Source organism: Mustela nigripes, chromosome 4 (assembly GCF_022355385.1).
Source record: "Mustela nigripes isolate SB6536 chromosome 4, MUSNIG.SB6536, whole genome shotgun sequence".
NCBI lineage: Eukaryota > Metazoa > Chordata > Mammalia > Carnivora > Mustelidae > Mustela > Mustela nigripes.
Genome location: NC_081560.1, coordinates 115,684,412 through 115,707,362, shown reverse-complemented (window position 1 = coordinate 115,707,362; position 22,951 = coordinate 115,684,412). Strand labels below are relative to the sequence as shown.

The 22,951-nt window shown below is 39.4% G+C and overlaps 1 protein-coding gene across 7 annotated transcripts in view; it reads left to right on the top strand.

Moving 5' to 3' along the window:
• Positions 1 to 22,951, top strand: part of RYR2 (ryanodine receptor 2) — a 739,709-nt gene that overhangs the window by 326,137 nt on the left and 390,621 nt on the right. For all 7 annotated transcript variants that reach the window (XM_059397367.1, XM_059397365.1, XM_059397366.1 and 4 more), the window contains 3 exons: positions 2,937 to 3,049; positions 10,577 to 10,676; positions 11,392 to 11,488. In XM_059397367.1, the coding sequence (XP_059253350.1) occupies positions 2,937 to 3,049; positions 10,577 to 10,676; positions 11,392 to 11,488 (310 nt within the window). The remainder of the gene's footprint in view (positions 1 to 2,936; positions 3,050 to 10,576; positions 10,677 to 11,391; positions 11,489 to 22,951) is intronic.

The following is a 22,951-nucleotide window of genomic DNA, read 5'->3' as shown; positions in this document are numbered from 1 at the left end:
AATGTTCTTATGTTCGGGGTCAGGAAGACAAAAATGAATGCCTTTCTAAGGAAAGTTTTTAGTAGAAGAAGGAAGTGTATGTTGTTCCTGTTAGTTTGTCATTGCCATGTAATTAGCTGGATGTTTAAATTGTATCTCAGACCTTATTCTTATTAGGGATTTGGCTAGAAAAACCATACTTATTACCGGATTTACTGGCTGTTAACTGTATTAGTGTGCACTGATCTGCTTGTGAAATAGCCTGCAAACCTCTTTTTTCTTTTATCTTAAAAATAGTTTGTCTAAAAAATGAAACATACTTAATATCACTATTGAGACAAAAAAGATAGAAAATGAAAGTGCTTCATTTCTGTGTCCAGAGGGCTACAGATCTGTCTGAATATACATGTATTTTTATATTTCGAACCAAAATGTATACATAAACACATTTATCCTTTCAGAAAATCGAAATAGGAGGACAGGGGCCCTATTTTTTATTCTGTTACATTTTATACAGCTATGTTCAATGTGATTATTTAATCTTTTACAATGAGCATGCATGGCTTTTAGAATTAAAAATAAGTAAAAGACCAAGTAGAAATAAAAGGAGGGCAATAGACCAACTCCTATTAAGTAGTTCCTTTCAGAGGTGGGATCAAGCTTTGCCCCCACATCTACCCCCATTCGTATTTTGTTTTATTTTTTTCCTATTCGTATTTTAAAAAATACTTTCCCAGGAGAGCCTGGGTGAGTCAGTCAGTTAAGGATCTACCTTTGGCTCAGCTCTGCCTTTGGTTCAGGTTGTGATACAGCAGTCCTGCGATCGAGTCCTACATTGGGTTCCCTGCTCAGCTGGGATCCTGCTTTTCCCTCTCCCTCTGCCACCCCCACCCCAACTCGTGCTTTCTCTTGCTCTCTTTCTCTCTCTCAAGTAAATAAAATCTTTAAAAAATACTTTCTTGTACTCTATAGTTTTGAGACAACAAATGGATAAAAATAAAGTAATAGTCACCAACCTAATTAACTCTTAAGAGACCAGTACATCATTATGCATGAAAATTCCAGAATTCTAGACACCAAAAAGATAAGTATTATTTTATTTTTCTCTCTTTTTTAAGATTTTATTTATTTATTTTAGAGGGAGGGAGAGTGGCGGAGGGGCAGAGGGCAAGGGAGAAGCAGACTCCCCCCTGAGTGCAGAGCCCCTCATGGGACTCATCCTAGGACCCTGAGATCACGACCTGAGCTGAACCCAAGAGTCAGCCACTTAACCAACTGAGCCACCCAGGCTCCCCAAGATAAATACTATTTTTGATTTTTATTTCATTTTATAGAAGCTCAGTCATTCCTCTGTGTCTTTGCTAGTTGTTAAAAAAATTTTTCTCTTTTGATATCCTTCAGCAACAGTTAGATGAAAAAGTCTTCAGTTCTCTTTCTCAAAAGGAGTAAAGAACATGCATGATCTAGAATTTGTTTTCATACACTGAGATGATTATATAAGTCAAAACAACAAAATGAGGTCCCTCTGCCTACGTCTGATCCATTTATACTACTATTTTCCCCATAGCTTTTTACTTCATCTGAATTGCTGCATTATTATCATATTTCTTATTTCTTATGTGCTTTGATCGGAATTAAACTCCTAAGGCAGATGATTTTTTCTTCCTTGTTTATCGATGCATCCCCAGCTACTAGAGCAATGATTGACAAATAGTGGGTGCTTTATAATTGTTTGAGTAAATGAATGAAAACTCCCTGCAACTCTAAAAATGTGAATTGAATGAATAATGAGTCCTGTAAGGTGACGTTCAGGTAGGACTATGGTTTGTCTAAGAAAAGCATCCCAGGGTTCATTGCAGACTGGCTGTAAGAATGCTTGAGAAATGTTACTGGATGATTAATTTACCCATTTATGCAAATTGAATTTTTATTTAGTGCCTGTAGTATGCTAGTAGGAGCTGGGGAAACCCCAATGAACAAAACACATAAAATTCCTGCTGTTACGAAACTTATATTCTGGCATTGGGGAATTAGCAAAGAAGAAAAAAACCAAGTATTAGGGAAAAACAATAAAGCTGGTGAAAGGGATGGAGTAAGTATTAGATAACAGATACCACCGAAAAACTATTCTCATTTTTGGATAGAGCTTGCATTTGCATTCTAAAAGGAACTATAAACAGGTTGAAGAATTGTTTATATAAATTTATACTGTAGCTAATGGGCCTGGAGAATGAATTGTTATGTGGCTCAGGAGGCTTATGCTCGACTAGTTCTAGAAAAAATTATTTGATTTAATGTGTACCCAGTTATTTTTATAATGTATCCTTCTATAGTAGGATTCTTTTATATAATTTTACCCTTAGTTTAGTGGAAACTACCACCCATTAAAATAAAGAATAAAAACAAGGCACAGAATAGTAAAATTTCAGTGACAACACTGTATCTATTTTTAATCTGTATCTCCCACAAGTACAGAGTTTTAAAATTGATACAACACAACTGTTGCATTACAACACCCCAAGTCCTTTTGAAAATCATGTGCCAGAAAACTAGATATTTGTACAGAGAGCAGTGAACATGGGATTATGTAAAGAATGCAGGAAGGTCAGCATGACTGGTAAGTTTGGCCTAATGGTAGCATAAATAGCTTTTTAGAGGGGGGAAGACACCAAACCTCACTTTGCAAAATGCCACAGCGGGGTTCCATGAGGAGAATCTTTGCATTTCAGTATGTCTTTATCCTGAGTTAATTTGGCCTCAGTCTTTTGATTTTCGTGGTCTGCAAGATGAATTTACTGTCAGTTTCAAACTTCGGGAAGCTGTGGGAAGGATGGTTTTATTCATTTGTCAGGAGACTGATTTGGAAGCCTTGTTTTATTTTCCTCTTTCATTTTGGAGCTGCTGGCAAGAAAGACAGATTTCATAGTGAGAGGTGCCTCTTTGTGTTCATCCTGCAGGGGAGGCTTGCTGGTGGACCATTCATCCCGCCTCCAAGCAGCGGTCGGAAGGAGAGAAGGTTCGGGTCGGAGATGACCTCATCTTGGTCAGTGTGTCCTCTGAGCGGTACCTGGTAAGTGGGCCCATGCGGTCATGTGTTTGGCAGTGGGATCAAGTGCAGGCCAATCCTGCTTTCTCTGTAGACTGCGAAGGATCTAGGGAATTTACTTAGAGATAAGTCCGTATCTCTTCTTGACAAGTGACAAATAACTCCCTAAGTAGGGGAATAATGTGACCTTTGTGGAAGTGCGGTTTCCCAGGTTTAGGCTTCCCTGGTACCGTTCGCTCGTGTCTTTGTGAGCCTGAGAGCACCTGTTCTTAGATTATTGTACCAACGGCATGGAAATGCGGTCGAATCAGGAGTTCAAAATTCTGTGGACCAGTGAAGAAGGCTATATTAAGGAGGTTCTGAGTACCAATTCTGACATCTATGAAAGCAGGTGGTTATACGAGAAGCTCGTACCTGTTGAGAAAAGAGAAATGGACACAATGAGTTTCCCTCTCTCATCTACACGACATTTTTTCAGAGGGCAGGGGTTAGCAATGGGAGAAGGGAAGAAGAAGGTCTTATTTCAACTTCATAAGTGTATTTTATTTCTGTGGCGAGGCCATGATATATTTGACTTAAGTTATTTAGTGAACTTTTGCCAAAGAATAATCCTGGACCAAAGTTTGCAGAAGGGTGAAGTCAATCGGAGTATGAAGGAAGCCAGTGCAAAATATTCTTTTTATTTTAAGGTTGAAAAAGTAATTAGACAAATAGGAGCGCTTGACTGGCTCAGTCAGTAGAGCATATGACTCTTGATCTTGGGGTCGTGAGTTCAAACCCCACTTTGGGTGTAAGGGATTACTTAAATCTTAAAAAAAAAAAAAAAAAAAAAAAGAAAGAAAGTGAACAGGTATAAATGGGGGTATTACATGTCTATTTCTATAAAAAAAATTCCAAACACCATAGTGGATGATAATTGAAATAAAAATCAGAAGTAAAACATTGCTTCAGTTAAGCACAGACTGATTTATAGAAAGTGTATTCCGACTGGCATAAATCAGAATATTATTTATGTGTAATGAATTTAGGATTAAGTAGGTAGTTGGTACCCCCTGCTCCATGAATATGGGAGTTCAATTGGGTTTGGGGGTATTGGAAGTCACTTTCACTTACCAACCCATTTAGTTCCAGTTTTGAGAAAAGAACAGTTTTGTTTTACTTGCATTGTGGAAAGAGGTAATAAGACAGGGAAATGATGAAACAGTGTTCTTGTAACTGACAGGGAGTATTAAATGGAACAGCTAACATTGCCTTGCTAAAGGGAGGCCTGGAGCATTTCTCTCCTTTTGTCTCTTAACCAATGGAGGTGGAAACAGGCACCCTCCACATTTCTAGGACAAGTGTGTCAATTTGTCAAATAAGCATTTATTAAGCCCTTGCTGTGTGCATATGCTGTGCATTAAGGTGCTGTATGTCTTGATCAGGAGATAGACATTTTGAGTTGTATTTTACATGGAAACCAATAACAGCTAAAAATAGTCCATGAATGCTTTTAAAGATCTACAGATCTTATTTTGATTTTGGCATATAACCATGCATGTTTTTTGTCATATGACTTGTACTTTCCACTGAAGGAGTAGAAAATGGGCAATCTCGCCAGGGCTGTGGCTTCTCGAATCAATTCTGCTACCACTTTTCAGAGAGAGGCGTGTAATTGCCTGAATTCTAGCTTTCTCACTTGCAACATGATGATGATTATACTTAACACAAGGTTCCTGGGATGAAGCAATGAGATAATGAATTTGAATATGGTTTGATTGAAAAAGCACTATACAAATAAGACCAATAATCCTAATGCATGAGGCTCACCTTCTCTTGCTTTTAGAAATCAATAAACCTCATGATTAATGAAATCCACAAGTTATGTTCGAGATACCTTTTAGCCCCCTTTTTTTCTTTTTAAAGATTATTTATTTATTTATTTGATATTTTACAGAGATCACAAGCAGGCAGAGAGGCAGGCAGAGAGAGAGGGGGGGAAGCAGGCTTCCCGCTGAGCAGAGAGCCTGATGCGGGTCTTGATCCCAGGACCCTGAGATCATGACCTGAGCTGAAGGCAGAGGCTTTAACCCACTGAGCCACTCAGGCGCCTCCCCTTTTAGCCCTTTTATGCAAGTTCCTCTTCTGGTAACCTCTTTGAGAGCTACACACAGTGGCCAACCAGACTGTTAAGATTTCTCTTTCATTGGATAACAGACTCAGTGCTTATAGTGCTCATCTCTGAGCACCTAGCATGTCGTAGAAAGTACAGGAAGGACCAAGGGCACATTGTGTGTGGTTACTACCGTCAAAGAACTAGTGGAAGAAATGAACCAAACACCTAGGGCAATGTTTGAGAATATTACAAAGGCAGTAAGTATGTGTTACTGTTTAGGGTATAAGATACAGATATGGTTAATTAATTATAATCTCATGTTGCCACTGTGGTTGATTAGAAGGATCTAGAGAAAGTACATACAGGCAAGAAGTGCCGGAGTTAAAGGTCTTTGGACTATAGCAGTTGGAATAATCTACATACAACTGGATAACTAAAAATGGGCTGTGTGTCTATATATTTTGTTTGTTGGTGTAAATATGATCCTGGGCCAATCACATAACTTTGCAAAACCCTCAGTTTCTTCATCTGCAGTAAGGTGATGATAAATCTGGCTCACAGAGGTGTTAACAGGATTAAATGCTTTGATCCAAGCAAGACTTGTAGCTCCTTGAATGGTACATGTAAGAATTGCTTATGAGTTACCGCCACTATTTACCTGGAAGGTTTGTACTTATTGAGAAAGGTTAAGGAAAAGGCAGATAACTTAATCAGAAGAGAAAATCAGAAAGGGAGCATGAAGGGAGTAGGTAGCTGATTTTAAATAAAGGCTTGTCCTGGAAAGCCAGGTTCACATTCTGAGAAGTCGCTGGTGTCTTTCAAAGGAAACAAGTTAAGAACTTTGGCTGAAAAACACAGTCCTTATAACCAACTATTCTAAATAAATATTTCTAGTCATTGATTTTATGACTTTTTGTCATTGGTGTCCATTGACCTTGATCTGTTTTTCATCCAGGAGCAGTGATGAGCTGAGGTTAAACCATCAAAATGTGCATTTGGTACTCTACTATAGCTCATAACTGTTGGGGTGCTAACTGGGTTAAAATGGATGGACTGTAAGTGACTGATTTGCAGCCTGTGCTCTGCAGAGGTGCCTCATGGACGGGCAAGGGTGCTGTGTTGGGTACTGGGAGCCCCCAGGCTCCGTCCTCCTCTGCTTTATAAGTTGGACCTCCCTGCATGATTTCCCAGGAATAATGAGTCTTTTTCCTAGAGATGGTTGTAAATCACTCATCCAAATACTGTCCTTTCTCATCTGGCTATTTCGTATTCTAATATAGAATGATATCTTAATCTCCTTTGTAGGGCTATCCGAAAGGACAAAGAAATTCCTTTGCTCCTATTGGACTACTTGTTTTTTCAAGAAGACTTGGGCAAAGCAGCTTAAATATAAGAGAAATAGACAATTTAAAATAGAGAAAACATGGTCAAGTAGGTATTCTGACTGTGAATCTATTTCAAACTAAACAAGACAAGGTAAAGCATACAAAACAAGCTTTACTGATTTAGAAAGATGTAAAATCAGCCTGGTATGCACAGAAGTCTTCAGTCCATGGATTAGATTGCCTGCTTGGAAATGTTGATTGTTTTGACTAATTTTTTCTTAATTAGGTCACCTATAGAAATAGGGTTTTTTTGTTTGTTTTTAAGATCCATGAGAACATTGCCAAACAAACGTCTGAAAGGAAGAACAGAGCCCCACGATCTAAAGAGTGATGACAGATGCGTGAAGAAGACTCTTTCGGGCTTCCTAAGAATTTCCGTACCTCTTCCCCGCCCCATCTCTGAATTTCTGATAAGAGATGCTAGGTGTTTTGGTGGTAGAATAAGTTGCTGAATTGCCTCAAGTTGCATAAAAATATCTATAGCTAAGAAGGACCGTGACCATAAATATTTCCAAGCTAATGATGGCATCAACCAGTGCATTATTTATTTATTTAATGTGAGCCTTTTCCTTTTTTTCTCTCTGGGGCTCAGGTGATGGAAGCGTAGGATATTACACATGGAAAGAGTGTCTGTTCTGTGCCCCTCATTTTTTTCTCAGAAGAAAATAAATGAAGCTCGTGTGGTGATATGTCTTGCTTACTTGTGTTCCCTGTCACTGGATGGTAATTTATCCAGAATGTTGCTCACCAGGGCCCAAGTGCCTGATGCTCAGAGAAATAGATGTGTTGAACAAATGCATCTGATAAGGGTTGAATTCAGATAGTCTAAAGAAATTTTTGTGTTGAAGACTCCGTGGGCAACCTGAGAAAGCCTATTGACTGCTTGTCTTCGTAAGGTTTCATTTTATTTTATTCTTTAAAATTTTTTATTGTGTTATGTCAGTCACCATACAATAATACATCATTAGTTTTTGTTTTTGTTTCTTACATCATTAGTTTTTGATGCAGTGTTCCAAGATTGTAAGGTTTTAAAAAGCACAAAATAGATGCTCAGGATTACAAAGAAAACTAAAATTTACCAAAGTGGAGTTCTGATTATTTAGAATATCCTGTTTCTGAGATTTTGTGCTTTGATCATAGAATGTCCTGTTCCCCAAAACACCGTTCTGGGACCACCGCAGCCTTGGTTGCCTCCACTTCTGAGTTCAAATCTGCGTTTGTTGACAGATCCTCTACTGATTCCTGTGGTCATTAGATCTTGAGAGTCACTAACAGAAAGGTCAAGGTGACCTTTGCTGATGGGTTGATGCTCCCATGGTATGTAAATTCTAGAGTAGTTACATGTTTCAGCCTAAGGTCCACTTTGCTTTCAACCTCGGCCAACATCTCTTTTGCTTTAAGGAGGACTTCCTTTTAGTAACTGAAATTGTTACTGCATCCTGAGTATTTAATATGACAGGCCTGACCCGATGTTGTTCTTCCTCAGACTTCCCTTTGCTGTTTAAGCAGCAAAATTAATGAGAAGCTTCCAAAATAATAAGGCCTGGAGAATATTTTCTTGAGAAGAATGAGCATTATGTAGATAAATTTATACAGTGTAATATAAACTTGAAATTTTTTTGGACTTTCTCTGACTGAAATTTTCATACTTTTATGATCCTCTCATATGTAGTATTTATATCTCGGCTTATGTAGGATTTGAAAATTGCATCTTAACCCACCTCTACACCCCCATTATTTTCTTTCCCATAGCAGTGGCTCCATATTTTGTGAAGTACAGGTCCTTGTACCTGACTTCTCTGCAGATCCATGTCTCACTGTGTTCTGAGCATGTGCTCTAAGCCCCACAGGTGAAGCTCTCTATTTGATGTTCCCATATCTCTCCATCAGAGCATCTTGAAGGGCTAGAGAGGTCCAGGCCACTTTCCATTATGAGGTTTCTAGTATATTAAAAGTGAAAATCTCCAAGCTTGTTGACAAAATGTAAATTGTCTCGGAAAAATTTTGGCACGTTTTAAACATTTCTACTTAGTGCCTTATCATTCATTATTAATACACATTCCCAAATCCAGTGTATGTACAAACTTACTTGAGGACGATATCTCTAAATACCAGACCACACAGTTCTACTGACCCCTCAAAGCCCTTATCCCACCCGAAATACATCTCTGGTGCAGATGTTGCCTATCCTCAAGGTTCTGTGTGACGAACCATGTTCACATTAGGTTGGCTAAAGTGTTCTTTTTTCTCCAATCCTGTAGCATTTTGATTACATTTCACCTAACAGTTTAAAAAAATGCTGCCTTGTAGCATTTTGCCTATATATTTTCCCTTCCCATCCCTATGACAAGCACCCTCAGGGTCCAGAGAAGGTGTTCCCTTACTATTTAACACAGGCTTCCTACACAACATGTTCGTGAAACATGGTGAACTAACAAATAATGGCATTTATCGTCATGGGGTATGAACTTTCACTCGAATTTAAATGTAAAAATAGAATCGTTTTGAATTGTCTTGTAATGGTTTGGGAAAATCCATATGGATGTGTGTGTGTGTGTGCTGTTATTTTAACTCAGATCATTGAAATAGGAATATTTATATAATAACTTCAGAAATTTTTTTTTGGTTTGTACAACTTAGATTCTAAAGGTTTGGTTGGCTTCTCCATGTACTTGCTTAGTGAATAGTGCTGTTCAATGTGGGTATATAGTCGTGAACCTCTTTCTAATCGCTTATGAAATGGGGAAGAAATATACACAGAACAATGATGTCGTGTGATGATAGCTTTGAAGGAACTTGTATTTTTCTTGGTTGCGGAAGCAGAGCGCATACGACTTATTTGTAAATAGTTAAATAATATTAATACTGGGGAAGAATTGAATGACCAAATCTCAGCTGGGATTTTGTGGCAGTGGGACAGGCTCAGTTTAAGGGGTTGTAAACAGGCCTATCTCCTTGAGAGGAGCAGGGGGGTCAGAGCAAGTGATTGCTAAATCTGATGCATCGACTGGTAAACTTTTAATTTTATTGATTAGAAAGATTATTGATAAGATGGATGTATATGTGTGAAAGGTCAAAACTTCCTTTGGTTTTTGTTCCTAAGAGAAAGATGGTGAAATACCTATTTTTACTAGTGACTTGAGAATGGTATGTTTCAGCAAGAGAATGTTGGGTCTTGAACAACCTGTGGAGTATGGAAGTGTGACTGTAATCGCTCTTCATCTAAGCTAGAGGGTCAGATTTCAGGGGAAAATCTAGTACAGTTAAAGACTTTAAAAGCTTGGGCTGTCATCAGCTTTGGAGAGGTGTTGCAGAAACATTACAGGAATATTGGTGGTGTTTACTGAGATGACTCTAAGGAAAATGTGGTTGTTCTGTGTCTCTTTGAAACTCTAGAGGCAACGAAGCACTGATTAGTAAAATGAGCAACACATATTTGGCTGTACTCGTAATTTTGTTTTTCTTTACTAATCATTTGATAACTCATATATGATGGTGCTCGGACATAGGAAATATGTTATTACTTTCGCACATTTCTATTTTTAAGAAGGAAAATCTGAAATTTGTAATATCTGAATTTTGGAGGAAATTCAGCGCCCCGGTTTGAGATGCGTATTAGGAAACATTGCCACCTAATGGCTGTTATATCAAATTGCAGATAAAAGTTCCCAGAGGACCCGATAAAACTAAGTAGATTTTACCTACCTCACCATCAAAAAACTGTCACAGTGTGATATGTAGGACACTTAATTACAGTTTCAATGATAAGTGCCCACTACCTGAACATTTTTGTGCATCAACGAACCTTAAAACAAATTAGTCTGTCTTAACACGTTTATTTTCCTAATCTTGTTTGCATTTCCCAATGAGTTGCTAAGAATGAGGTTTAAAAATGCCTGCAGTCAAATAGGAGCTCTGATGTTCCTTCTGCTAGTCTGTCAATGATTCAGTGACAGGACTGAAATAGATGCCGTCTGTGGACATTTCCCAGTCTGCAGTGTTAGGTTCCAGCACTCACGTAGTGAGCCTCCCGAGCACCTGAAGAGATGTCTCCTTTTGCCTCTTCTGCAGCATTTGTCTTACGGCAATGGAAGCTTACACGTGGACGCTGCTTTCCAGCAGACTCTCTGGAGCGTGGCCCCTATCAGCTCAGGAAGCGAAGCCGCCCAAGGTAAAAACTCCACTTCTGTGAGAGGGCTCATCCCAGCTGCACAGTTGACAGTCATCTCTGGAATTGTAATAATGAGCTGGTTGTTAATTAGAGCATTTTGTGTTAGACCCTTCCAGAATGCAGATACGTGACATTTAAGAATCTCAGTTAAATCGCTATTTAGAAGTGAAGTTTGTGTGAACATTGATCTTTTTTTTTCTATTCTTCTGCTACTGCTGCAGCTTTTGCTTATTTGTGTGGGCTTTATGTGTGAGCTTGTAGATGTTATTCACTCCAGTGTTTTGGCCTCAGGGTGTTGCTGAGTTAGGCTAACATTGAGGTTTCTCATCGTCCACGGTTGGGTGACTTAGAGCCAGATCACAGTAGTGTTTATGCATCAGGATTTCTTAGGAAACATCTGCATTTATGTTCTGATTGTTCTCATTTATGCAGGTTCAGTCTGATCCTACACATTCTTGTATATGAAAGGGAGGATTTTATGGGGTTGAGGTTGTGTTTTCTAGTGGGGACGTGACTACCTGTGGGACTCGGGAACCATGAGTTCAGAGGTGGCAAGCAGGTGGCACCATTCTTCTCTGTGATTTGGGCCAGGCATTGAAACCTCACTAAGCTTTTGTTTCTCTGTCTGTGAAAATAGAAGATGGGACCAGATGATCTGTTCGGCTTTCAGCATCTGACCATGACCGCTCAAATGTGACTAATTGAATCTTTACAGGGTATCTAATTGGTGGTGACGTCCTCAGGTTGCTGCACGGACACATGGATGAATGCCTCACTGTCCCTTCAGGAGAACACGGGGAAGAGCAGCGGAGGTTGGTACCAAGCCCTGCACCTTAAGCCTTGCACTTCCTTGCCTTGGTATGGTCATTGAAGGATATGTCTGTTCAGGTCATCCACATAATAGAAAGTGGTCCACTAACACTTCCTCTATCCACTGAAGGGATCCATGTGTTGGCCTCTTTAGAAGTTTTCTCTTATGTTCTATTTTTATTACTTGATAGAATTGCTGAAAATTTTTGTAAAAATAAAACATGATCAGAAGTATTGGCTAAAATATACAGAGCAGAAGGAGTGAACACATTAAACTACTTACAACTTCCTTAAATGTTCATTAGTTTTGATTAATTTTTCTTTTTGGCATATTTCATCTCAAATTCAGTTTCAAAGTCAGAGTTCTCAAACAGCACAGAAGTTCAGGACCTTTTTCTATTACCTCCCACTTATATACATACATAATGAAATGGACCACTCTTCCTAATACATTACATAATTATAATACCTCTCTCACATTAATACTTGGTGGCATTGGGTGGAGACTGAAGTTAATGGAATTACTGGGAAAAGTGCACAAATAGTGCAAAGCCATAAGATGTTTAGGGTGATTTGAATGTTCTGCTTTGCTTGAGGAATTGGTGGGTGAATTGTGAGTTGAACACACAAGGGATTACTGCAGGAGAAGGCATTGTCTAGATGTTTTATTACAGGCTTTCAATTCTTTTAATGGACATTGTTCATAATACTAACATCATAGAGCGGTAACTATTACACATATTTATTTTTGGTAACTTAGAGAACATTTGGAAAGTTAATACTCATTTAACTAGCTGTTGCACCTTGGGGAAAGTCCCTTGGGGACCTGAGGTTTAGTCATGCCTCTCTGACCAGACAGACCTGGCTTATAGTGACCAGTGAAATGCAGAGCCTGGAAAACTCTGTCAACAAAACAATGCTCCTTATGCTAGTTTAGGAAGAGGATGTCGATGGTGTTGATAGGGTTTGAATAAAAGACAAGAGGGAATTCAAAAGGCAATTGGTTTGAGGACTTAATTCCAAGCAGAAGAATAAACATAAGACTCAAGGGGATGACAGCGTGTTCTGGGAGTAGCATCCTTCCCCAGAGTGACCGCAGGAAGGATAGAATCAGAGGTGGAAACTAGACAAGAGGGACCAGTGTGGTCAGCTTTTGAAGGATCCTTGGTGCCATTCCCCTGGATGGGCTTTTTATTCTGAGGGAGTTAGGAAGGAGTGTGGCACGAGGGTGAATTGGTCAGGTCTCTTGTAAAAGAAATAGGTAGATCTGACGCACAGGAGGAGCATCAGTCAAAGATGAGGAGAGTCCAGATCAGGGAAGCCAATTAGGACAGGGCTGTTTTTAGGTATTTGTGGGGGGGGGGGGGGGAAAGTTGCCCTGGAGAGTGGCCATCAGAATGGAGACATCTACCCGGACCAGCGACATGTTAGGTCGTATTGACTGGTTTAGGGGTGAACTTCTGGACTGTGAGGGAATGTATCTGATCCACAGGTGTCCTGATGTTTCTGATTTGAGTGAAGAGACACAGTACTAAGGATGTAGGAGACATATTTTGTACAAGTGTTGAGTTAAAGTTTGGACAGCGGTGAGTACAGAGGGTCTGTGGGACATCAGGCAGGAGATTAGAATTTTTGAGTCTTTCACCTAGACAAAGCTTGGCTTGGATGTAAATCCCAAGCACACAGGGGATAGTTGAAGGAACGGGAGTCCTAAGTAGGGAGGGCAGAGCTGGGATTAAGGGGATGTGCTTGTCCGTCTGGGCATTGCTTTAAAAAAAAAAGTCTATAAAACCTTGGAATAGATGAAGGAGAGAGGAGCCCAAGGGTGGAGTTTCAGAATGCTGCCATTTAAGATGTACATGGGCCAGAAAGTGTTGGCATGATGGTTGAGTAGAGAACCAGGGAGGTTAGTCATGGACGCCAAAGGAGGTTTGAGGGGCAGATGTGTTAAATGCTGTGTTATGTGTATATAGACGTAGGAGCAAAAAGAGGTTGTGTTTTGGTTTTGGGGGTCTTTATTCCCTGATTTGTGAAATCAAACACTTAAATGATTCTTAAAGACTTTATTCTTTAAGAGAAAAGAGACTTTATTCTTAGAGACTTTATTCTTTCTACAGACACTAGAGAGAGTTGTAGTTAAACGAATGGTCTCTGGAGATAGACAGCCCTGGGTTTGGGCCTCAGCTCTGCCACTTCCTACTGCAGGCCCTGAATTTCTTGAACCATTGCTTTGCTCCTCTGTAAAATGCAGCTTAAATATTAGCTGCTGCTCTGTGGGATTGTTGTGAAGATTCAGAAGAAAAGCAGGTAGAGTACTCAATGCAGTTGAAGAGGTCAACAGATTCTGTTGTCGCTGGCATTATTATGTAACAGAAAAGCATCATTTAGTCAGATAGGGAAAAATTTGAGGGACCCCCAGGCATGTGGATGAAAGCTTAGTAGAGCATCTACTTTGGAGGAGGAGAAGCTAAACTCTAGCAAAGAAAATCCTCTCTTCTTTGTATTGAATGGCATAGGTGTGGGGTGAGGAAGGGCTCCTGATTGTTGCTAAAGTTCTGAAGCCAGGAATGAATGAGCAAAGTTTTTGTTGTAACAGTTGAAGGTTTTCATTCTCAAATAAGACTATTCAGTGTCTGAAAGATCTTGGATTTCCTCAGCTGAGCTCCGTGGCAATAAGTACCGTTTTCCATATCTCCTGGACATTAGAGCGACTGTGTGTTTGGTAGGTGTTTCTTATTGAATGGATTTTTCTCCTGATTCTGTACGTAGCTGGTTATTACTGCAGAGAAAACAAGGGGCCGTTTCAGAGATATTTTTCCTATTGTTCTGGACCCACTTTCTCTTCGCACACATGTGAAAGTCTGTCCTTTTGCGTACCATTCTTGATTTAATGTTAATTTGTATATCAAATTAATCGCATTGTGTATTCAGTTCAGCACATCACAGCTCTTTCTAGGAAGTGATGTCAGTAAGAACACATCCATTTGTGCCCTTTGTATAGCATGTTTACACGGACTAAATTAGATTTCAATAGATGTCAGATCATGACTCGAAGGAGAAAATGAATCAGAAATAGGCAGTGGGAGCCCCAAGGCTGTTGCTTCCGAAAGGAGAGTTACATTTGCCTTGATTAAATGGCGATATTGGGCATTGATTTGCATAGAATGATAACAATAATTTCTTCAATTTTATATTCACTAAGCACGCTATTATTTCAAGTCTTGGTGTAGAAATTTCTTTATCTTTCTGCTCTTATCTGGAGTCATTTTGGTGCCTTAGGTGACTTGGGGAGGCAAAGGGCAGCTCAGCCTGAAGGCAGAAATTCTTTAATTGATATGAATCCATACTGGGGGAGAAAAATAGCATGATAAGCTAGGAATATGTATATATCTCTTGATTCGTTAAAAACAGAGAAGTGAAAATAATTTGACCTTTGGACAGCAACTTGAAAGCTGGAGAAGTTCCAGGGAAATATGTAAAAATTTCTTTTGCCGCACAGCCCTTTACCATCTTTGTGATCTGCTTAGGCTCCTTAATTGTGTCATATTATTAACGTCGAAGAGCTGAGGTCAAACCAGATTTGTCATAGGAAGCATTGGAAATGGGCAGATGGCCAGAAGTAACCGTTACCTCCAAGTAAGTTAGGAACATTTTGGTTCTAAATGCTCTCTTCCTGACTGGCTCGGTCAGTCCGCCCATGCCTCTTTCCACTGACACAACTGTAATTGTAGCAGTGGAAAATGCAGTTCAGGGATGGGTTCTATTATTCTAGAGACCAATACAGTTACCTTTAATTTCCCCTTGCATTTAGATTTGTACGTGGATGTGATCACGTAGGCATTCTCATGAGAGGATTAATTAATAAATTAATAAAATTAATTCATTAATTAAATTTTAAATTAAATTAATTAAAATAAAAAATTAATAAAATTAATTAAATAAAATTAATAAAAGCTCTTGGAATGAAGAGCATATGGTGTCCCATTCAATTAAGTGGAATCGAGTGGGCAAATGAGGCCCTCCCCAAGTTAAACTAAATTCATGGTCTTCTCTACTCTTCTTGCTCATCTTACATGTACAGTTTGAATTCTGACCTTTCTTGTGACATCTAGCAGCACTATAGATTTATTTTAAGTTTCTTGAGATTTTTTTCCAGGAAGAGCTATGGCTCTAAAACTACTTAGTTTACAATTTGTCTAAATAACAGTAAACATATCATCTATATGGGTTGTGAGCATTTGGGTAAAAGGGAGAGATACTTTAAGTGGTAGCTTTAAATTGTAATTTATTAGTTCTTACTCAGGCTCTTCAGACAGTGAGAATACATTAAGGAGAAACTGGTGGGATTTGTCAGATGCAACATAGTGTTTTAATTATTGACGTAAAAATAAGCTTTCATTCTGGAGGCTGGAAATTTGATTACCAATTTTCATTTCGAGCATGACATATTTTATGTAGGGAGTATTTTCTGTCCTAGGTTTTGTCTCTGGATTGCATCTTATTACTTTTGTCTGTTTTTATGTGAAGCATATTAAAATATCAGCAAAGGCATTCCCTTTATGTACACACACACTTACTTTTGCATTGAATATGCACTCTCTAAATGAAGCATGCCATACTTCTAAGTTAGTGTGTTTTAAAATGGATAGATTAGGGGAATATTACTGGGAATTACAGTATTAGGGGAATATTTTTTGAATAGCATTATTTGTATTTTTTTTTTTTAAGATTTTATTTATTTTAGAGAGAGAAAGCAGGGGTAGGGGCAGAGAGAATCTCAAGCAGGCTCCCTGCTGAGCCCTGCTGAGCATGGAGTCCAGTGTGGTCTCTGAGATCATGACATGAGCCAACACCGAATTGGAAGCCTAACTGACTGAGCCACCCAGGCATCATCCCCACTCCCGCAACAGCATCGTTTGTAAGTTAAAACAGGTAATGCTATGCAGTGCACGGGTAGTTTTATTCAATCAGTAACAATTTGTGAAATGACCATCATGTTCTGGGTGCTGGGGTTATAGTAGGATATAAAAAAGATACAATGTCTCTTTTCTCAAGGAGTTTTCATTCTAATAGGGATATGGGACAGCGAAAACCTAAGTGCTCTTATTTGTAAGTGCCCACACATATGGATACACCCCTGGTAATCTACAAGGTGATGATAAAGGCTTTTGGAAAGAAATAAAAAAGGGTGACAACGGAATGGAGAGGGTCCATGTTTCTGTGTGTGTTAGAGGGAGGGAGAAAGGGAAGAGGGAAGAAGAGAGTTCGAGTGAGGCAGTAATCAGCGGAGAGAGGTTGTAACTCTGTCTTAACAGGCATTACTGTTGGCACATACTTGCTCTGTTTTGCTACTTTGAAATTCAAGACAATTGAGTTATTGTTTCTGACAATATCTGGAAATAAAGGCTCCATTTGCTTTCCAGAACATGAGTCAGCGGGCAGAAGCTGGGTCATATGCATGCATGACAGTATTTTTTTTTTTTTGTCTCCTTGCCCCTTTTGTGATATTCTGATGATTTAATGAGCTTTAGTTGTAAATAATTGATAAGGCATGAGATGGGTTTGGTACCAGGGATGAAATGTCTCTCAGTCTGGCTTTGGAAGAGACGCATGGTTTCTATCTGTGTACACAATCAGATGACTAATACCATTACAGAATTTGTATGCCCTCAGTCACCACCTAGGAGGAAGCTCATAAAGCCATGTTCTGGGCTCCTGAGTGATCAAGGAGATAGGGTTATCCAGTGAGGGCTTCTCTTTCCTCCTCCTCTTCATGGCCTGTGTGTACCTGTGCAGCCTGGGTCTGGGAGCAGCATGGCTTTACTAGGCAGTTTGGATGAAGAGTAAGTACATAGGAGAGAAGTATTTTCTGTTCTCTGCCTCTTGTCCCTTGAGACAGGTGCACTCTTCTCCCCAAACTTAAACTCCCTGCTGATTACAGAGAACTCAGCACTTTATTTCAGCATGTTTTCGTCAAGCAAACTGGCTTGGTCTTCAGCCACCCTCTCAAGGAAGCACTGGCCTGGAATGCACTGTTTTAAAAAGCACGGGCCTCAAAGTCCAAAGATTAAAAATATTCATAGGAATTGGAGCCATTGGATTTCAGTAAAAATGGGGGGAAACAAAAGGACCTGACCTGAAATGTTGGATGCTCTTAAAGTTGAGGACATTGAAAAAGAGTCAAAAGAATGAAAACATCAACATTAAAAAAGCAGAAATCCTCCAGTTATTTTCTCACTGCAATTAAAAAAATTTTTTTAAGATTGATTTATTTATTCGAGAGAGAATGAGAGGGAATGAGAGCCAAGCACCCACACACATGGGGAGACGACCGGGAACAGAAGGAGACTCCCCACTGCAGCCCCGATGCAGGGCTCAGTCCCAGGACCTTGAGATCCCCACCTGAGCCAAACCAAGAGGTAGAAGCCTAACCAACTGAGCACCCTAGGTGCCCCCTCAACAAAATTTAGTACCATTTTTTACTTGTCCGTGTCTCATTTATTTGCTTAATCTAGGTATATAAGCAATATCTTTCAGGGGGGGAAAAAAAAGAAGAGCTTCCTCTTCTTTTTAATTTCCGAATGCCCTTGTGGTTATATTCTGGTTGGCATGAAAAGCAAAAGCAGCACCATCTCTTTTGCTGTTTTTCTGCTCTAGTGCTATTTACGTCGTTCTTTATAATAATGATTTGGAGTAGAAGGAGCCTGTTTTTAATCTGTGATGATTCATTTACATTTATTTGGACGTGTCGTCCCCCAACCTACCTGTTTTCTCTTGTGCAGCAGTTTGAATAGAAATATCCTCACAGGCTCAGCCCCTGAGTGAATACATGTTTCGTTCAGTGCTGGGTAGGCCTCTACTTCTTGGTTTCGCTGTTGCTATGAAGACACTCCTCTGACAGTTTGCTTTCGCACCTGCCCGTGGCTCAGCTGCTCAGCCAAACACCCTCGTAGGCACAGGGAGGAGTGTTGCAGAAGCACAAATTCTACTGTGACAAATGTGTCAACTCAAACACTTACAATTTCACTCCGAAATAACCTTTGAATCCTGGGCCTACTTTGCCATCACTTCAACTCCGTTCCTTTAATGCTTAGTGAGGAACTAGTATGCTGTAGGCATCTTGGTGTGTGCTCCGTGTAGTGAGTGGAGCCAGCCCCTGTCTTTTTTTTTTTTCTTCTTCTTTTTTTAAGTTTGGTGGTAGTCTATTGCATAGCGAGAGATAACTTGAAATTTTTTAAAAAGATTTTATTTATTGGAGAGAAAGAGAGATAGAGCCTGAGCAGGGGGAGGGGCAGGGGGAGAAGCAGACTCCCCGCTGAGCAGATGGGGCCCAGGACCCCTGGATCATGACCCGAGCTAGAGGCAGACACCCAACCGGAGCCACTGACACACCCCCATAAACTGAATTTTTTTAAATTGCAAGGTGTTATTGTGTATTTTTTGGCCTCAGGAACCTGGGAACTCTTTGAAGGCAGGACCACACTTCGGCATTTTTGGTATTATTAGTTGAATCTTGCAGCATGACTGATACAAGCCTGGAGCGTGCAAGCAATATATTACCAAAAGCCCTAAAATAACAAAAGAAGTACAGAGAAATGCCTGAAATTTGCTAATCTATCCACAAAATTATTTATTTTCTGCATGTATTTCACCTGCAAATGCTTCCCTTCCAGCTCCTGGCCAGAATCAATGCAACAGAGGCCATTTCTTTAAATACTTCTGAAAAAGTAAATATACTTTTTTAAAAAACGTGTTGGTTTATGGGACACCTGGGTAGCACAACTGCTTGAGCATCTGACACTCAACTTCGCCAGCCCCTGTGTTTAAGGAGCTTATGTTCTAGTAAGATCTTGATATTACGTTCAAGAAGAAGCAAATGTTAATCTGAGAGTGGCCAATCTCAGTCTTTTTACAAATTAAATCTGAGACAACATCTCTTACCATTCTACCCTTTGAGGAAGATTAGCAAGGTGGGGATCTTTGTTGATCTTTGATTTTGAAGCAATAAGTTTATTAGCCTATATGAGTTAGTAAAATAAGCTTTTCTTTCCACTAATTGGTTTGAATCTGCTATTCACTATCAACTGTAAATAGAAATTGTCTGTGGGTCATTTTTCTGTGAACCTAATTATTTTCCTTATTATATTCATAGATGAAGCTTCAATATCTAGGGTCTGGTAACATATCAGCACAGCTGAACTTAATTTGGTTGGGACCATGTTGGTGGTAGGACTGTTTTTAACTGTCCCATACAAATAATGGCACTTGTCACAAATAATGGCACTTGTCACCAAGTAACATTTATTATCTTTATTGGTGGTCAGTCTCTTCTGTTGAACATCTATTCATTTTTCAGCCAGGACCACATTATTCATTCTTGTTAATCTTTAACACAGGGACACATATATGGGAATCTGCACACAAATGCTCATTCTTTCGTATTTGCAAAAGAAATAAGTAGAGAAAACAAGCCATGCACTTTACTGTAGGTTGTTTAAGGAGAACAGCGTTAAGGAGAGCGATACTTGCATTGGTGGCCACTCTGGCTCACTCAGCAAGATCAGAGGTCTCCCACTTGTATTATTTTGGTGATTTCTGAAAGATTGTCATCTGCTTGTACTTCAGGGAGGGGAAGAAAAGATGTCTTACTAAATCTGCACACCAACCTGAGTGATAGAAAACTAACTGCTTTGGGGCCCATGAGTCCCACATCCTGGGCTCAGAGCCTTCTCTATTAGAAGCACCTTGACAAAACTCCACAGGAAGAATCCCTATTCTTGTAGCAGGAAGCTGAGCCTTGAGAAACAGTTGTTTTCAAAAAAAGAAGAGGGTGGTTGTGGGTATCTTTGACAACCTGATGTACATTACACATTCCTAGAAAATTCACATACTTGCCAACATGGAAAATTGTTTCTGTGGTGTTAATGTAGGACTTCTCACTGAATTTTCCATTATTTCTCCTCATTTAAGCGGTTAGTGGTACCTGTGTTTTTCACCCCCAAAGGGGAGGTTTCTGACTTTACAGAAAGTTTAAGTTTTGTGCAAGGTACTTATATTCCTGACTATTATTCCCTAAAGACTATATTTGAGGAGGTTTTTCTGTCTAGTGTCTTAGAAGGGAGAAAGACAGATTGTCTCCGAAAGAAAAAGAAGAAAAGAGGGGACTTTTCAACTTAAAAGACTTTTGGGTGGAACAAATGGATGCCCATAGGCAAACACAAATAAACAAAACAAAACAAAAGTACAAAAAAAAAAAAATCAAAAACCAAAAAACTGAGCTGAGCTTGGAGCCCAAAGCAGGGTGTGATCTCACAACCCTGAGATCATGACCTGAGTCAGAGCCAAGAGTTGGATGCCCAACCAGCTGAGCCACCCAGTTACCTATCTTGTGTGATAGATCACACATCTATCATGTGTGATACAATATTCATCATTCCCCATATATTTTCTTATTCTCTCTTTTATATTATATTTCCCAATCTCTTAACCATCAGTGTTTTAGTCTGAATTCTTCTGACCTAATCTCCAGTTCACTAATTCTCTTTCCAGCTAGTTCTAAGCTGATGTTGATCACCTTAAAGATAATTCTAAGGATAATTCTAAAAAGTGATTTTGATAATAATAGTAGATAGGTTATTTCAAAACATTGTACCCCTGAGAAAAACTAAAATAGGTAAACCATCCCCTAAAATCTGTTTGGAGATAATGGGGAGCAAAAAAAACCCCAAAAAACAAAAAACAATAACAAAAAAAACAAACAGTGAAAATACATGGGGCCAATTTCCCAGAATACAAGGAGACCAGAGAATTGAGTTTAACATTTGGAGCAGCCTCTTCTCTCTAACGGGTTGCAGTGGATCGAGGAGCAGGGAAGTGGGCAGGGCTGTGGTAAGAATCAGAGTGGAAGTGGATCAAAGCTGGTACAGGACCCTCCAGAGGAAAGGCACTTTCTAAGAGCTTTCCCCTTGAAGCAATGGTGAACCAGAAATAGACCAGTCCTCACAAGTATTCAGACTTGGCCTTAAATAATACTAGTAGCTGTTTGGATTAAGATGATGTGAGATTGCTTGTGACCTTTGACCACTGTACCTGCCAGAAGCAAAAAAGTGTATCTTTTGGGAGAAAATAGGACCTAGAACTCAAATGATCTCTATAATTTTCTATATATGATGTGTGATAGTCAAGATTAAATGAGCTCTTCTGTTTCAACCCCAATTGGTATAGGAGAGTGAAGTTCTGGCACTAACTACCCAAAGTGACCAGATTATACAAGTTAAGGACTTAAGTCTCTACAAAACTGCCCTTATCTCAGACTCTAGCTTCAAGTTGGGTGTGGGATTCTCAGACCATCTGTGCTTCTTACCAACTGTCTACAAATTTGGGTGTTCCCCAATCTCTTTAGATTCAGGAGATCAGGACAGTACTATAATTATGATTTCAGTTTTATTATAAAGCTTACAAATCAGACCAGTCAGATGAAGAGTTGTATCAGGTGAATTCCGCGAAGGAATGAATACAGAGCTTCTTTACCCTCTCCCTGTGGACCAGGATACATTAAATCGCTGTGTCCACCATTCAGGGAACTCAGCAGGGCTTTGGTTCTACAGTGTTTTTATTGTGGTTTTATTATGTAGGAATGATTGATTACATATTCTACTGCATGACTGAACTTGCCCCTCCCCGGAGGTCAGGCTGCATCAAACTTCCAACCTTTTAGTCATCACTGCTCTTTCTAGCATGGCCAACCCCCATGTTGAAGCTGTCTTGGGCTGACATGAATGAACTCATTAGCCGAAATTGAGTTGTGATTCAGGGGTTTCCTGAAAACCAAAGCCCCTGCTTTCATGTGGAAACTTGTGAGGTTTTAGAGTCTCGCTCCCAAGAAGCAGGGACATTGGTCAGCCAATTTGTTTGTTATACAACACAGGCATGTAAGATAGGAGTTGACCAAGGAGCAACAGCAAACACATGATAGAAACAAGGTCATGGGTACACAGATAATAGAATTACCACAAATATAATTTAAAATACTTATGATTATTATGACCTAAGAGTTAAAAGATGAAGAAATTTAATAGAGAACTGAAAGCTATAAAAAGGGATCTTGTAGGCATTCCTAAAATGAAACTGAAGATTAAAATAACTGATATTAGAAACTCAATAAATTCAACATCAGCTTAGAAGTAGCTGAAAAGAGAATTAGTGAACTGGAGATTAGGTCAGAAGAATTCAGACTGAAACACTGCTGGTTAAGAGATTGGAAAATATAATATAGAAGAGAGAATAAGAAAATATATGGGGAATGATGAATGTTTTATCACACATGTAACTGGAGCTCCCAAATAAAAAGATGAAGAAGGGAGGGGAGCAGTGAGAGAAGGAGAAAGAGCGAAAACAAGAAAGCTTGCAAATACACTAGAACACAGGCAATGTTTAATACAACTGCTTAAGGATTCTGCACAACT